The 16,838-nt window shown below is 40.6% G+C and overlaps 1 protein-coding gene across 1 annotated transcript in view; it reads left to right on the top strand.

Moving 5' to 3' along the window:
• PIGN (phosphatidylinositol glycan anchor biosynthesis class N) overlaps nt 1-16,838 on the top strand; it is a 121,359-nt gene that overhangs the window by 77,205 nt on the left and 27,316 nt on the right. Inside the window, exons 22-24 of the mRNA XM_056106954.1 lie at nt 2,525-2,627; nt 12,253-12,355; nt 14,402-14,488. Of these exons, the coding sequence (XP_055962929.1) occupies nt 2,525-2,627; nt 12,253-12,355; nt 14,402-14,488 (293 nt within the window). The remainder of the gene's footprint in view (nt 1-2,524; nt 2,628-12,252; nt 12,356-14,401; nt 14,489-16,838) is intronic.

Below are 16,838 nucleotides of genomic sequence, written 5' to 3'. Positions count from 1 at the left end.
TAGTGCTTTGTACTTATGTATTTTGAATATTTTCCTTTAAAATGGGCTGGAGTGATAGCACAGTGGTAGGGCATTTGCCTTGCACGCAGCCAGTCTGGTCGAGCCAGGTTCGATTCCTCTGCCCCTCTCGGAGAGCCTGGCAAGCTACCGAGAGTATCCAATATGCCAAACACAGTAACAAGAAGTCTCACAATGGAGATGTTACTGGGCCCCCTTTAAAATATCATAGTATGGGGGCGCGGGGGGCAGGGAGGTAGCACAGTGGACTAGAGAAAGGATGTGGGAGGGCGAGGTTCCGTCTCAGGCACTGCATGGTAGCCTAAATACTCAGTCGGCATCAGCCCTCAAACACTGCCCCCCACCAGGAACAAACCAAATACCCTCCTGCTATTTTTGTGACCATGTCATCACAATTCATAAGTTTCTTTATTATTAACACTATTGGAACTTACATATGGAAAACTTCACTGTCACTGTCCTACCATTGTTCATCGATTTGCTCCAGTGGGCACCAGTAACATCTCCATTGTGACACTTGTTACCATGTTTAACATATCAAATACGCTATGGGGAGCTTGCCAGGCTTTGCTGTGCAGGCGAGATACTCTCTGTAACTTGCTGAGCTCTCTGAGACAGGCGGAGGAATCAAACCTGGGTTGGCCAGGTCAGCCGCGTGCAAGGCAAACGCCCTACCTGCTGTGCTATTGCTCCAGCCCACGGAAAACTTAGAGACTAATCTGAGGATAATGTAGGTACAATTTGGGTAGTTTTTATGTTTGGGGGTGGTGTTTGGGCTATACCAGGCGGTGCTCAGGGCTTACTCCTAGCTCTGTGCTCAGTGATGACTCTTGGCAGTGACCTTTGCTGCCAGCACTACCTGGGGATTGAGTCAGGGCAGGCCGTGTGCAAGGCAAGCACTTTAACCTCGGTGCTGTGTCTCTGGCCCTCGTCTTTACTCTGTGATTTGATTTTGAGTGAGATTGTCTTTACATTTAATGCACAATAAGAGCCATTAGTAAACACTGACTGCTCGTGATGAGAGATGACATTTATAAAGCACTGTGTGTCCCAGGCACTGTGCTCAGGAAGCTTTTTATAGGTGAAATTAGATTTGAACCTCACAGTTTGACAAATGGAGGGATGCTGCTTAAATGAGTTAACCAACTTGCCCCATGGTTAAACAATACGTGATTTAATAAGGATTTTATTCCAAGTCATCATCTCTATACTTTGTTTAACTTTATTGCCATCTTAAGCGGAAGGGTTCTTTCCAAAATAGAGATTGGGATTGGAGGTATGTTTTGCTTCTTTAGACTTTCTCCCTTTGAAGTCATTACTTCCTTATTCTGGAGGACAAACTACTTCTGCTCTTAAAATTTCCTTTACATCTCTCACATGTGGTAAAGACCATTTTAATGAATTAATTTCTCATTTTCTTGGGCTGGAGCGATAGCACAGCAGGTAGGGTGTTTGCCTTGCACATGGCCAACCTGGGTTTGAATCTTCTGTCCCTCTCGGAAGGCCCAGCAAGCTACCGAGAGCCCGCCTGCATGGCAGAGCCTGGCAAGCTCCCCATTGCATATTCAATATGCCAAAAACAGACAACAAGTCTCACAGTGGAGACGTTGCTGGTGCCCGCCCAAGAAAATCAGTGAATGGGAGGACAGTTCTGCAGTGCTACGGTGCTCATTTTCTTAAAGATCCAACGCATACTCTGCAATGTGAAAACTTCGGGGTGGAAAGGGCTAGGAAAAATATATTTCTGGGCAAGTAGTTTGTCTTTGAAATTGATGCTTAATTAAGAGAAGAATCACTGAATCTTAGAGTAATTTGGGCTGGAGCGATAGCACAGCAGTAGGGCGTTTGCCTTGCACGCAGCCAACATGGCCGACCCGAGTTCGATTCCTCAGCCCCTCTCGGAGAGCCCGGCAAGCTACCGAGAGTATCTCGCCCGCATGGCAGAGCCTGGCAAGCTCCCCATGACGTATTCAATATGCCAAACACAGTAACAACAAAGTCTCCAATGGAGACGTTACTGGGCCCGCTAGAGCAAATCGATGATCAACGGGAGGGCCTTTACTTTACTTTACTTTACTTACAATTTTGCAAAATATTTAGGAATTCATATTCCAGTAAGCAAGGTTTACTATAAATTAAAAACTGAGTGGTTAAAATTTAAAAAATAGATTTTTAATTAAGAGTGTGACCTCATTTTCTACAAAAAAAGATTAAGACAAGAATTTCAAAGTTGGGCAAGGGGCTGGAACAATAGTACAGCAGGTAGGGCATTTGCCTTACACGTGGCTTACTCAGGTTCCATCTCCGGCATCCCATATGGTCCCTCAAACACCGCCAGGAGGAATTCCTGAGTGCAAAGCCAGGAGTAACTCCTGAGCATCACTGGGTGTGACCCAAAAAAGCAAATTAAATGGAGTCGGGCAAACAAGAAATGCCTTAAGTGACAGCTGGTCATTCGCTGTTTCTCGTGCTTCCTGCGCTGACTCTGCCCCTTGTCTCGTTGCAGGCTCTTCCTTCTTCACGCCGCTGCTGAGTTCCACGGTCCTCTTCGAGCGCTTGTTCAGCATTCTCCTGGCCTTGATGTCCACTTACCTGCTTCTCAGCACAGGGTACCAACTTGTTAGAGTTTTTAGTAGCAAATTTTAAATAATGATGTACTCTCATTCCTCCATGGGTCTTGAGCCCCTCGAGACAGAAAGCATTGTGTAAATCTTGTAGATAAGTCATAAGTATTTCTACTTTTTTGTACTCTGGATTGTCTCTAAAATCATACGTACCAGTCTGTAATCCTACTTTTCTTTTTCTTTTTTTTGCTCTCTATTTCCTAAAATTGTTTAAATGCCATATTACTACAGTGTTAGAAAATTGTGGTTGCGTATGAAGGAACTTAATTCTTGAGACTTCAATCATTTTTGGTTCATTCCTTTCATGTACTTTAAATTATACCTTGACTTGATGTTTCTTATTTGAATATAATATTTTATTTTTATTTTTAGATGTTACATGCTTTTCATTGATCAGATATTCCTTTTATTCAAAAAACTCATATTTTCCCCTAAGTCATTGAAGAAATTTTTATTTTAGAGTCAAAATTCCTGGGGCTGGAGCAATAGTACAGTTGGTAGGGAGCTTGCCTTGCATATGGCCAACCACATTCCATCCATGGCATCCCCTAGGGTCCCTCTAGCACTGCCAAGAATAATTCCTGAGTACAGAGTCAAGAGTAACCCCTGAGCATTGCTGGATGTGGCCCCAAACTTCCTCTCAAATTTCTTTCAAAATAAGATTTAACTTAGGGTGGACCCTGGAGCACTCTGCAATCGTTTTTCTTAGTCTTTTCCCCACTGTGGCTTCCTTCCAGCCTGATTTCCTTCCCGTGGCCTCTGTGCTGCCATTGGGCTCCCCCCAGTCTCCTGCCATGACCCCCATTTACTTGATTTTGACCTGGAGCCCACCTACGAATAGGTGTCCCTGGTTGAGAAATGCCACCCTAAACTTGGTGACAATAGAGAGATCCCTATAGACTGATCTCCTTAGAATAAAAGAGTTCAGAACTTGCTTCTGAGTTTTTATTTTATCCTTTAGTAAATATTAGAATAAGAAATACATATATTATAAGAAAATGAGTAAAATAGAAAAAAGAAAGAAACATCCTTCACCTTTTGACATTTCACCCAAATAGAGGGTTTTCATCCCGGTTTGACTTAATGGATTCACCATTGCAGTAAAAATATATTGCTCCATTTGGATGATTTTGTAAAACCATTTTGGGTCTCAGCATTGGGTTCATTTTTTGGGGAAACTTAATTATTCTATTTCAGAATTAGATGGATGTTCTCAAAATCCTTTCATATTAAGCTCTAACTTCCTAAGTGCCTTTGACAGCGGGAGTTATCTTCCAAACAGAAGAGAATTCAGTGGAACACTCAAAAATTTTTTTCAATTTCAAAAAAAATTTTTTTAATTGAATCACAATGAAATACACAGTAGCAAACTTGTTCATGATTGGGTTTCAGTCATAGAATGTTCCAGCACCCACCACTTCACCAGTGTATATTTCCCACCACAACCAGTGTCCCCATTTTCTCTCCGATCCCCCCAACTTCCTTCTTTTTTAAAAAATTGCAATCTCCTTGCATAAAAACTTTGAGACACAGCTTTGAAACATAATGTAAGCAACATGAGCATTTTCTTTCTTTTCTTTCTTTTTTTTTTTGGCTTATGGACCACACCTGGTGATGCTCATGGTTGACTCCTGACTCTGCACTCAGGAATCCTCCTGCTGGTACTTGCGGGGACCATATAAAATGCCTGGGATCGACCCCGGGATGGCCACGTACATAGCAACAATTTACCTGCTCTACTATTGTTCTGGGCTGGAGCGATAGCACAGCAGGCAGGGCGTTTGCCTTGCACACAGCCGACCTGGGTTCTATTCCTCCGCCCCTCTCAGAGAGCCCGGCAAGCTACCGAGAGTATCCCGCCCGCACTGCAAAGCCTGGCAAGTGTCCCGTGACGTATTCCATATGCCAAAAACAGTAACAACAAGTCTTACAGTGGAGACGTTACTGGTGCCCACTCAAGCAAATCAATGAACAATGGGAGAATAGTGGACAGTGCTACTATTGTTCTAGCGCCAGCATGAACATTTTCACCTGATTTTACTTACGAACTTAAGATTGGCTGGGTCTGGAGAGATGTCACAGCGGGTAGGGCGTTTGCCTTGCACGCGGCCGACCCGGTTTCGATTCCCAGCATTCCATATGGTCCCCTCAGCACCACCAGGAGTAACTCCTGAGTGCAGAGCCAGGAGTAACCCCTGTGCATCGCCAGGTGTGACCCAAAAAGAAAAAAAAAAAACTTGAGATTGACTTGTTTTTAGAGTTAGACTTTGAACTTTCAAATAAAGCTTGAAGTCTATAAGCATTTTCTTTTTCAAATTATAAACATAACAGCACCTTAAAGACTCTTCAGTTCTTTGATGTTTACTGGTGAAATTTCTGGTTGATTAGTTGTGATCGGAATTCATTACAGTATATATAGATTAGAATGTGCACACATTTTACATTTAAATAAGGAAACAGATGATAAAACTCATTTCTGTTCTAACCCATCATTTTGCATTTCATTATGAGATCACACCCAACAGTTGCCTTAAGGGAATAAATGTTTGCGAGGGGGAGAGAATATGTGTGAAGTTCTGCATAGTCACTTAATAAATATTTTAAAAAATCTAATTCTAAAGCAGTAACTGGATTTAAAGCAATGTATAATGGATTCAAAAAGAAAGCAAATCTAGAAATAGATATGGCTTGCTGGGGTAGGGGTGTGGGCAAGGGGAAGAAGCTAGAAAGGAAGGAAATGAGGAAGAAAGATTGAAAGGATGGAAGGGAGGGAAGGAGGAAAGGAGAGAGGGAGGAAGAAGGAAGAACAGTTGAGGTTTAATTTTGAGTAAAACAATATTTCAGGGCCCACAACGTGATGTAGAAGAGTACATGTCTTGAGTGTGCGAGGACCCAAGTTAAATCCCTAGAACCATAGAGCCAGTCAGCGTGGCCCGACAACTAAAAATAAATGTAGAGTGAGTTTTAATGTGGGGCTGGAGCGATAGCACAGTGGGGAAGGCGTTTGCCTTGCACACAGCAAACGTGGCCGACCCGAGTTCAATTCCTCCACCCCTCTCGGAGAGCCCGGCAAGCTACCGAGAGTATCTCACCCGCATGGCAGAGCCTGGCAAGCTCCCCGTGACGTATTCGATATGCCAAACACAGTAACAACAAAGTCTCCAATGGAGACGTTACTGGGCCTGCTCGAGAAAATCGATGAACAACGGGAGGACAGTGACAGTGAGTGAGTTTTAATATAACCTACAATGGGGATAAGCAATACAGTATTTTTTATAGTAAAATATTTTTTACAGCAACCAAAGTTTATTTTTTAATTTTTTATTAGTGAATCACAGTGAGGTACAGTTACAGACTTACAAACTTTCATACTTGTGTTTCAGTCATACAGTGATCGTGTACCCATCCCTCCACCAGTGCCCATTTTCCACCACCAGTGGTCCCAGCATCTCTCCCACCACCCCTACCCCATACCCTCCACCCTACCCTGCCTCTGTGGCAGGGCTTTCCCTTTTGCTTTCACTCTCTCTTTTTGGGTGTTGTGGTTTGCAATAGAGGTATTAAGTAGCCATCATGTTTGGTCTATAGTCTACTCTCAGCACACATCTCCCATCCCGAGCGGGCCCTCCAATCACCCTTTACTTGGTGGTCCCTTCTCTATCTGAACTGCCTTTTCTCCCAGCATGTGAGGCCAGCTTCTAAGCTGTGGGGTAATCCTCCTGGTACTTATCTCTACTATTCTTGGGTGTTAGTCTCCCATTCTGTTACTTTATATTCCACACATGAGTGCAAGTTTTCTCTGTTGGTCCCTCTCTTTCTAACTCATTTCACTTAGCGTGGTACTTTCCATATTGATCCACCAATATGCAGATTTCGTGACTTCATGTTTTCTAACAGCTGCATAGTATTCCATTGTGTAGATGTACCAAAGTTTCTTTATCTAGTCATCTGTTCTCAGGCACTCAGTTTTTTTCCAGATTTTGGCTATTATCAACAGTGGTGCAGTAAACATCTAAGTGCAGATGCCATTTCTACTATACTTTTTTATATCTCTGGGATATATTCCCAGGAGTGGTATTGCTGGATCAAATGGGAGCTCAATTGCTAATATTTTGAGAAGCATCTGTACTGTTTTCCAAAAGGGATAAACCAGCCGGCATTCCCACCAGCAGTGAAAGAGAGTCCCTTTCTTGTCACATCTGCACCAACACCAGTTGCTTTTGTTCTTTCAGATGTGGGCCAGTCTCTGCGGTGTGAGATGATACCTCATTGTTTTGATCTACATCTCCCTGATGATTAGTGATGAAGAGCTTTTTTTCATGTGCCTTTTGGCCATTTAGATTTCTTCTTTGAGAAAGTTTCTGTTCATTTTGTTGCCCCATTTTCTGATGGGGTTGAATGTTTTCTTCTTGTGGAGTTCAACCAGTGCCTTGTAAATACTTGGTATCAACACCTTATCAGATGGGTATTGAGTGAATATCCTTTCCCATTCTGTAGATTGTCTTTGTATTCTGGTCACTGAATCTTTTGCGGTGCAGAAGCTTCTCTGTTTAAGGTAGTCCTTTGTTTATCTCTGTTTCCACTTCCTTCGGCAATAGTGTGTCAACTTTAAAGATATCTTTAGCTTCAATGTCGTGGAGGGTTTTGCTGATCTTGTCTTCAATGTACCTGATGTATTCTGGTCTGATGTTTGAGGTCTTTGATCCATTTTGATCTGACTTTTGTGCATGGTGTTAGGTAGAGGTCTGAGACCATTTTTTGCATGTAGCTGTCCAGTTTTGCCAGCACCATTTGTTAAAGAGGCTTTCCTTGCTCCACTTCACATTTCTTGCTCCCTTATCAAAGATTAGATGATCATATATTTGAGGGTTTGTGTCAGGATATTCAACCCTGTTCCATTGGTCTGCGGCTCTGCCTTTGTTCCAGTGCTGTTTTAATTATTACCTCTTTGTAGTAGAGTTTGAGGTTGGGAAGGGTGATGCCTCCCATCTGCTTTTTCCCAAAAATTGCTCTTTTTTGTGGGGGCAAGTAATACAATATTTTAAATAATTTAAAAAATATTTTAGACATTTAAATACAATATTTTAAATATTATTTGAGAAAGATGCCTGAACAGATTAAAGAAACACACAGTTTGAGATGAGGTTAAAAATATGTAAAGGCCCTCCCGTTGATCGTCGATTTGCTCGAGCGGGCCCAGTAATGTCTCCATTGGAGACTTTGTTGTTACTGTGTCTGGCATATTGAATACTCTCGGTAGCTTGCCGGGCTCGTCCGAGAGGGGCGGAGGAATCGAACTCGGGTCAGCCATGTTGGCTGCGTGCAAGGCAGACGCCCTACCCGTTGTGCTATCGCTCCAGCTCCAAAAATATGTATAAATATATATATATATTAAATTCTGGGCTGAGTAAGTACAGTGGGGTAGGGCACTTGCCTTCACATGGCTGACCCAGATGATGTTGGCTTGAGCTCTGCCAGGTGTGTTCCAAAAACAAACACAAAAAAATGTATACTAAATTTACAACAGCAATTGTGAATATGACTTTATTAATGAATGTGTTAAGAAATATATTTCAACATTCGAAAGCATATTTTCCTTTGCAAAATAGTTTAGTAGGAGTAGCATAAAAGAGCACAAAGTTGAATAATTTCAATTCGTGTACTTTTCAGTATTGAATCAGATCAAAAGAACATAGTCTACCGATTATTGTTTCACATCATATTTTTGACAACCCAGAGTTTTATAACAACTCAGTGAATAAACAATTATAGGATATTTAAAAGAAGTTTTATTATCATGGAAAGAACATAGTAGTATCCTAAATTCTAACAATGTATCTTTGATTTAATGAATAAAGAAGATAGATCCCGTTTTAATCAGCATTTAATTATTGTTATGCAAATAGGAGTTACTTGAAAATAGTTTTAAGTTGTTAAACATTTACTTCTGAAATTTTGTTTATATTATCCCTTAACTTTGCAAACTGTAATACAAAACTAAATGCCTTTCCAGCCTACTTCAATTAGCACAGAGACCAAACTAACAGATTTGATTTAGTAAGGTTTTATCATGTACACTGGGAACTTGTGGTGACATTTTGTTGGTATTTCAGTTTATTAATTCAGTTATGCATATTTATTATAAGATATTGATTGTCCTAAGAAATAAAATCCCATAGGAAGATGGTCTCTATCAGATTTATTCCTCTATATTTTTCAAAAGAAAGTGATTATAGTTTATAGTTTCTAAACATAGTCTTAAAATAAATCAGTAGCTCTATTTGTGCAGCTGTGGAATTTTTTTATATTCTAGGAAAAAAATTCTGCATATATATCTGCAAGTATTTTAAAAACTGTGGAGACCTGTTTTACTCAGTATGCACCTCCTTTTTAAAGAGCATGTAGGATGCAGGCATTCTAAATCTTTGTTTTTCAAATGTTATGTTTTTAATCATTGTAAAAATAGCATAATTACATTTTGGAAATAGGATAAACCTTCATGTTGATGTTCCATTCTGACCACTACTGTATTTATCATAGTATTAATCATAGTCCCTGTACTGTTTTGTATTTTTTTTCTACTTACCATCATTTCCCCTGATGACTCATAAGTTTCCTAATCATCATTTATTTTAAATAAATATTCAGTGTTTTATTATGTGAGTTTACCTTGGCTTACTTGTGCCATTCCTCTTTTTTTTTAAAAAAAAAAAGTACTTTTTATTACTATAAATTGTATTTTAAGTTGTTTTTATGCATGAGACTCTACAGAGTTTGGATTATTTCCTTTGTTTACTTCTGAAGTGCAGTGTAGGATGGTGATCCATTGAGTATAAACTTTTTAAAAATACCTTTGTCTTAAGAACAGTGTCAGTTTATAATATCACTAACAATGTGATAGAGCTTATTTTTAATACGTTCTTCACAATATGTGTTATTCTTATTTTTTAATTCTGTTTCATTTCTTTTTATTTTGGGGCCATTCCAGTGGTACTTAGGGCTGACTCCTTGCTCTGTGCTCAGGGATCACTCCTGGCGGGGCTCAGGGACCATGTATGGTGCTGGGGATCAAACCCAGGTCGACCACATGCAAAGCAGGTGCTTAATCTTGGTACTATCTCTCTGGCCAGTTATTTTATTTCTTTTTTCTGTTTTTGTTGGTGGTGGTGGTGGTCACTCTCAGCAGTGCTCAGGGCTTACTGGCTCTGTGCTCAGGGGTTATTCCTGGCAAGACTTATGGGGCCATTTATGGTTCTGGGGATCAGACCTAAACCAGGTGAGTGCCAGGCAAGTGTCTTACCCACTGTCCTATTTCTCCTGCCGCTTTTATTTTAATTTTCAAATTGGAATATCAAGTGCTCTTTTCATAGTTCTCAAATGCTGCACCTGGGTCTGACGTGCTGCCGTGTTTCGCTAGTGCTGTTTCCTGTCTTCTTGGCCATCCTACGTCCTCTGTACGAAGTGATCTGTACGAGCATCCTCAAACTTGTTTCCTTGCTGCCCACTCTTGGGTATTTCACTTTTAGAGTCTAACATGGCATTTTAAGGACTTGGTTTCCTTTGTTTTTTTTTTTTTTCATTTTTAGGAAATAGTGCAACTTGGAATAGGATTTAATAGTTGAAAGAATTAAAGAGAGGTAAAGGCTTTCTGCTTGGATTTGTTTGCTTTTGTTTCATAAGTAACCTGCTCGGCAGACACTGGAGTCTGGGCCTGCTGTGTGACGAGAGACACACAGGGCTCACGGGTATGAGTTAGCATGTGACGAACATGTGTGTTCAGTATCTAGACCAGATGGGGAGGACTTACCTGGAACATTTCTTCCAAACTAGCGGCGACTTCTGTCACAGTGTTCCCTCGTGAGAAAGCTTTTCTCCTCCATTTGTGTTCTGTTGACTACGTCCCACCTCAGCCTGGAGCTGTGCCATGACTTCTTGACCCCCTGTCGTTAGATTTGTCTGGTGTTCCCTGGTTCCCCTCCATAATCGGTGTTATGAGGACGTCTTCCTAAGGGACTTACCCTGCATATCTGATTAAGTATCTCAGAGCAAATTTGTCAAAGACATCACGGAATTATGGTATGTTAAGATTTTTTAAACTATTGGTGCATCATATTAGATTGCCTTCCAAGAAGTATTTGCTCCTATGTGGAAATGTGAAAGTCCTTTTCTTTTTTCTTCCAATTCTTGTTGACATCTTTTAAAAATACAGGTCAGCAGGACAAATGGGTACAGTATCTCCCCAGTGTTTTCATTTATCAGTAAAATCATAAATATGTTTTGTGAATTTATCAATGTTTTTCATTTTGAGAGATTTATAATCATTTACTGTGTAATTTTTAAAAATAAATTGGGATAATTCTATTGCTCTTTTATCTATATTAATAATTTTAACTCAGAAATTGCCTGTCTTACAGCTATCAAAGTTATCGATAGCTGAATTCTAGGCGTATAATATTTCCATGCCTGTCCCTCCACCAGTGTTCCCATATTCGCTCCCCAGCCGCCCCCACCCCATTCCTATCTGCCAGCTTGACAAGCACATTACGGAGTTCCAGTGGTTGCTGTGTCGAGCTCATGTTTTTCAGTCTTGTTGAGTCTGTGTTTTGGACGTCTGGCTTTGCCTCTCACCCTGACCAGTCGAACTGAAGTCCTGATCCCTGCTCACTTTCTGATCTCATCTCTCCCTCACCCCCTTGATTATTTTCCTTGTGTCCTCCTCCTCTCTATAAACCCTGGGGTCAAGGGTGATCTAGGCATCCTCCTTTTACTATAACACATTTCCTCATCCAGTATTCTGTACACCACAGATAATCTTAAGTTTTTGTATGTGTATCTGTAGTTTCTTATAAGTCTTACTCTCAACTATTTATTCTTTACTAATGAATTTTACTCTTACTATTTTAAAAATCTACTGATCTCAAGGTTTAGTATTTTTTTTTAAAAAAAGATAGTGTTGGAGGGGGCTGGAGCCATAGCACAGAGGAAAGAGCGCTTGCCTTGCACGCGGCCAACCCAGGTTCGATTCCCAGCATCCCATATGGTCCCCTGAGCACCGCCAGGAGTGATCCCTGAGTCCATGAGCTAGAAGTAAACCCTGTGCATCGCCAGGTGTGACCCAAAAAGCACTGTAGCACTGTAGCACTGTCCTCCCGTTGTTCATCGATTTGCTCGAGCGGGTCCAGTAACATCTCCATCATGAGAATTATTGTTACTGCGTTTGGCATATCAAATACGTCACGGGTAGCTTGCCAGGCTCTGCTGTGCGGGCGAGATACTCTCGGTAGCTTGCCGGGCTCTCTAAGGGGCAGAGGAATCAAACTTGGGTTGGCCATATTGGCCGCATGCAAGGCAAATACCCTATCCACTGTGCTATCGCTCCAGCCTCACCCAAAAAGCAAAAAAAAAAAAAAAGATAGTGTTGGAGTTGATATTTAAACATTCATTTCCTAATTTTTTTCTAGAAACTCTCAGAAATTTATGTTATTATGATTTATAAATATTTTCAAGATTGTTTTAATTCTAAGAAAAACCTCTTATTGTCAACTTGCAATTTATTTTTCAATTTTTTTTCTTTTCATTTCTACTTTGTACTGTACCCCTGCCCTCCTAGGTATGAAGCTCTCTTTCCATTAGTGTTGTCATGTTTGATGTTTGTCTGGATACACATGGAACACGCAACCTTTCAACAATCTGGTCTCTCCTATAAACAGAAGGTAGCTTGGCAAAAGTCATTGTTGCGTTTACTTGAGAATGTATGCTATGTTCTATCAGGAAGTTGCAATGCTATTTCATGACAAACCTTTCTGCTTAAAATATTGCATTGTTTACATATTAATGATTAAACTAGAAATAATTCACTTGTAAGGAAATCTTTCCTTATACACACAAATTTAAAATTTTCCACAGGTTGGGCTTTGTTTCCAGATATATTTGAGGATTTCTGAATGGTATAAGAAACACCGATATGATAGAGAGATGGTAAAGTAGCCAAGGCTCTTGCCTTGCATGTGGCAACCCAAGATCAATACCTGGCACCACATATGTCCCCTGAGCCCACCAGGAGTGATCCCTGAGCACAAAGCCAGGAGTACGTCCTAAGCATCATTGGGTATAGCCAAAAAAAAAAAGTTTTGATCAGACTTATGTAGATGGTCTTTTCTTAATACTAAACATTTTAATATTAGATACATACTAAAAAATGAGGGGCCAGAGAGTGTGTTGAAGGGGTATGGTGTTTGCCTGGTGTGCAGCTGACCACGGTTTTGATCTTGACACCTGTGGTCCCCCAAGCATTGCTAGAGAGTCATAGAGCCAGGACTAACCGCCAGCTGAGCACCTCTGGTGTGGCCCAAACCATCCCCACCCCAAAAGACAATGATTGTGTTATTGTTTTACTCTATTTTAATTTTATTTTTGACTTACACCTAGCAGTGCTCAGGGGTTACTCCTGGCGGGCTTGTAGGACCTTATAGGGTGCTGAGAATCAGAATCCAACTTGGCCAGGTGCAAGGCAAGCATGCTAGCTGCTGTACTATCTCTCCAGCCCATATTCTTAGCATATTTTAAAACAGACAACAGATCAGTCTTTCTCTTTAGAGCATCCTAAGAATTTGTGGGGAAAAAAAAACTTACAGAGTATGGAGAGCAGAGGAAGAAAGAGTGCATTTGTTCCATAGGAATTGAGTAACTTTTGGGCCAGAGTGATAGTACAGCGGGTAGGGCGTTTAACCTTGCATGCAGCCAACCTGAGTTCAATCTCTGGCATCCCATATGGCCCCCCAAGCACCGCCCGGAGTAGTTCCTGAGTGCCCAACCATGGGTAACCTTTGAGCGTCTCTGGGTGTGACCAAAAAAAAATCGAATAACTTTTTATCTTACCAAATATAAGAATGTTTTGATTTTTTTAAAGAGAGAGAAAATAATCTTTCTACAAATAAAATTAGCAGAATAAAGAAACAGATGCTTCATTTTGTCATGCTTTCTAATAACATAAAATACATGTATCTGAAAAGATAATGACATCCTTAGAAATTAGTTTTTAGAAAAGGGAAGAATTTTAAACTTGGTCTGAGAAATGAGCATAGTATGAGATGCCAAGAAACAAGTAACAGTAATTCAAAGGATTACGTAAGATTATCAAGGGATTTGAATGTCTTGTCCAAGAATTAGAACTTTATGTAGAAGGTTTATGTATACAATGGTTCATTTATTTGTAACTGTAGTTTTCAATATCTAAAGTGACTGAAATATACCATAACCTGTGTCCCAGATTTCTTATTTATTAAAAGCCAATATCAATTTCAGTGTAAAGTGTAGGTATAAACATTACACATGCATATTTACAAATTGCCTAATAACAATAAATAACAGACATAACTATTGTTGTTGTTATTTTATGCTTCCTCTAATGTGTTGCAGTACAATATGAAGATATAGTTTGCAAAGAGAAGGAAAAGGAAAGGAAGAATTACATAGGGATTTAAAAGTGAAGCTCTTATGTCCTAAAGGAAAAAAAAAAACAATTCTCACTTTTAATACACTTAATGGCAGTGCTACAACTTTAATCAGTATGTCAGCTACATATTTTACCTTTTGGAAGCTTTTATGAAGGTGTGATTAAGTGATAGAAAAATACTCATTTGTTGGGGGTGGTGGGATATGATCTCTCCGTCACTTTTGTATTCTAGACTAAGTCTGCCTTTGAGGATGAAGCAAGCAAACCACCACAGTGCGTTCACGTATTTCTTAACCGTCCACAGGTCAACAGTATCCAGTTTGCCTCTAACCCTGACGTCACTCGGCACCGGCAGCTCTATCTGGATGACCTCCGGAGGGCCTTTTTTCTGGTATCCTTTGGAAACTTCTGTCTTCCGGAGCTGCAAGCTCCCATGTGGTGGAATGAGAACATGTTGAAGGCATTTCTGCCCATCACTTAGTATTGTATGATGCACCGAAGCTCATTTAACCAATACTCGGCCAACTCTCAATCAGAGACTTCTCATACTTCATACTTGAAAGCATGTTGAAACCATAGAAAAGTATATTTTGTAACAACAAGCATATATTTTTTTAAAAGATCACTGTATCACTATCACTGTCATCCCATTGTTCATCGATTTGCTTGAGTGGATGCCAGTAACGTCTCCATTTGTCCCTGCCCTGAGGTTTTAGCAGCCTCTCTGTAGTCATCTTTCCCAATGCTGCCGAATTGGAGGCTCTTTCAGGCTCAGGGGAATGAGACCCGTTATTGTTAGTGTTTTTGGCCTGTTGAATATGCCACGGGGAGCTTGCCAGACTCTGCCATGCAGGCAGGACACTCTCAGTAGCTTGCCGGGCTCTCCGAGAGGGATGGAGAATGTACATAAGAGAATACAAGCAAGTATGTTAAAACCAAACACATGCGTGCTGCTTTAGACTATAAGAGGTTTTTTTTAAAGATAAAAAAACATAAGCAAACCCAGAGTCCAGTGTTTGTGCTAAAGCTGAGCTCTCGGTACACTGTAGGGTATTCTGAGAGTTTAGCAGAGAGAACAATTCTGAGATCTCCTTCACCAGTGTGGCCCTCCCGCCTAACCTCAGGGATCCGGTGTCCAGTCTCCTGCTGGATGCTCCCAGCCGTGTGTCCCCAGTTAACAGCTTCCCACTCCTCTCCAGGTCACCTGAGCAGGTCTCGTCTCATTGAACGGCTGCTCGGTCTCTCGTCACTAACTCTTGGCCCGGTCTGAAGTCCCCCCTGCATTCTCCCTTCATTCCCTCTGCACCATCTCACGCTTACTCTGCTCCTACCTCCAACCACTTAAACAGCTTCCTGATTACACTTCCTGATTGCAGTTACCTGTCTCTCTGATCCTAGTATGTGTCCCTGGGATTTCTCGATTATGTCACTCACTTAAAGTGACATAATTGCTGCCATGTCTCCACACCAAAATTCAAGCCTTCATTGTCTCCACACTAAATTTCAAGGCATTTTATTAATATGGCATTCTTCTGTATTGCTTCGTCTTTTCCTGTATCTTGTAATGAAATCTTAAGCTTTTCTCATCCCTATTTTTTATGTCTTAACTACATCATTTATTTCCCAGTTTCCTTAAGTACTTCTTATGTACTTCTACTTATTATCATAATTTTAGTTGCCATATGAGCACTCAAGATTTATTTTATTCATATTTATACTCTTAATGCATTGCCTGCTTCTAACACATATGAGATAATAAATGTTGGGTATTGATCAGTAGAATGAGTAGATCTGTGAATACATTAAGTCTCTAGTGAATTGCCACATATTCCCCGAAACTTGGCACAACACCTGCTTTTTCTTCAGTGTTTACTTGCAAATTTTATGTCTTTATAATAATAGAATAGCTAACATCAAGCCCTTTCAATGGGTCAAGCACTAAGTGCTTTACTGGTAGTAATTTTGAGATACCAGAAAGATTAATATCTACTTTTCATTACTGCACTACTCAGGAATTACTCCTGGCGATGCTCAGGGGACCATATGGGATGCTCAGAATCGAACCCAGGTTGGCCGCGTGCAAAGCAAAACCCTACCCGCTGTACTAGAGCTCCAGCCCCACATTTTCTTTTCTTGTTGCTGTAAGCATTCTATTCTGTCATTTTGCTATTTTAATTGCAGTGTTACCTGGTTTTGCATTTATTTGGGTTTATTTTGCTTGGAACTCTTTGATCATCCTGCATATGGCTATTTGCCTCCTTTCTTTCTTTTTTTCTTTCATGTGGAGAAGTTCTTGTTATTCTTTTTTATAACGTGAGATACAGTTACAGACTAACAAAGTTTCATAATTATGTTTCAGTCGGGCTGGAGCGATAGCACGTTTGCCTCGTATGCAGCTGACCTGGGTTCAATTCCTCCTCCTCTCTTGGAGAGCCCGACAAGCTACCGAAAGTATCTTGCCCTCACGGCAAAGCCTAGCAAGCTACCCTTAACGTATTCAATATGCCAAAAATAGTAACAACAAGTCTCACAATTTGTTGTGAGACGTTACTGGTGCCCACTTGAGCAAATCGATGAACAACGGGAGGACAGTGCTACAGTGCTGTTATTGCACTGATACAAATATAAGCTTGAGAAATGCCCAAACGCTTAACATTTTTTCCTCCTCTCATTCCTTTTTGGATTCTTTTAGAAACCGGAATCTTCTGAGGCTTCAGAAGAACCTAGAACAGGTTTCATAC

Source organism: Sorex fumeus, unplaced genomic scaffold, assembly GCF_029834395.1.
Source record: "Sorex fumeus unplaced genomic scaffold, SorFum_2.1 ptg000151l, whole genome shotgun sequence".
NCBI lineage: Eukaryota > Metazoa > Chordata > Mammalia > Eulipotyphla > Soricidae > Sorex > Sorex fumeus.
The sequence above is the reverse complement of the archived record's forward strand: the minus strand, read 5'-3'. Positions and strand labels throughout refer to the sequence as shown.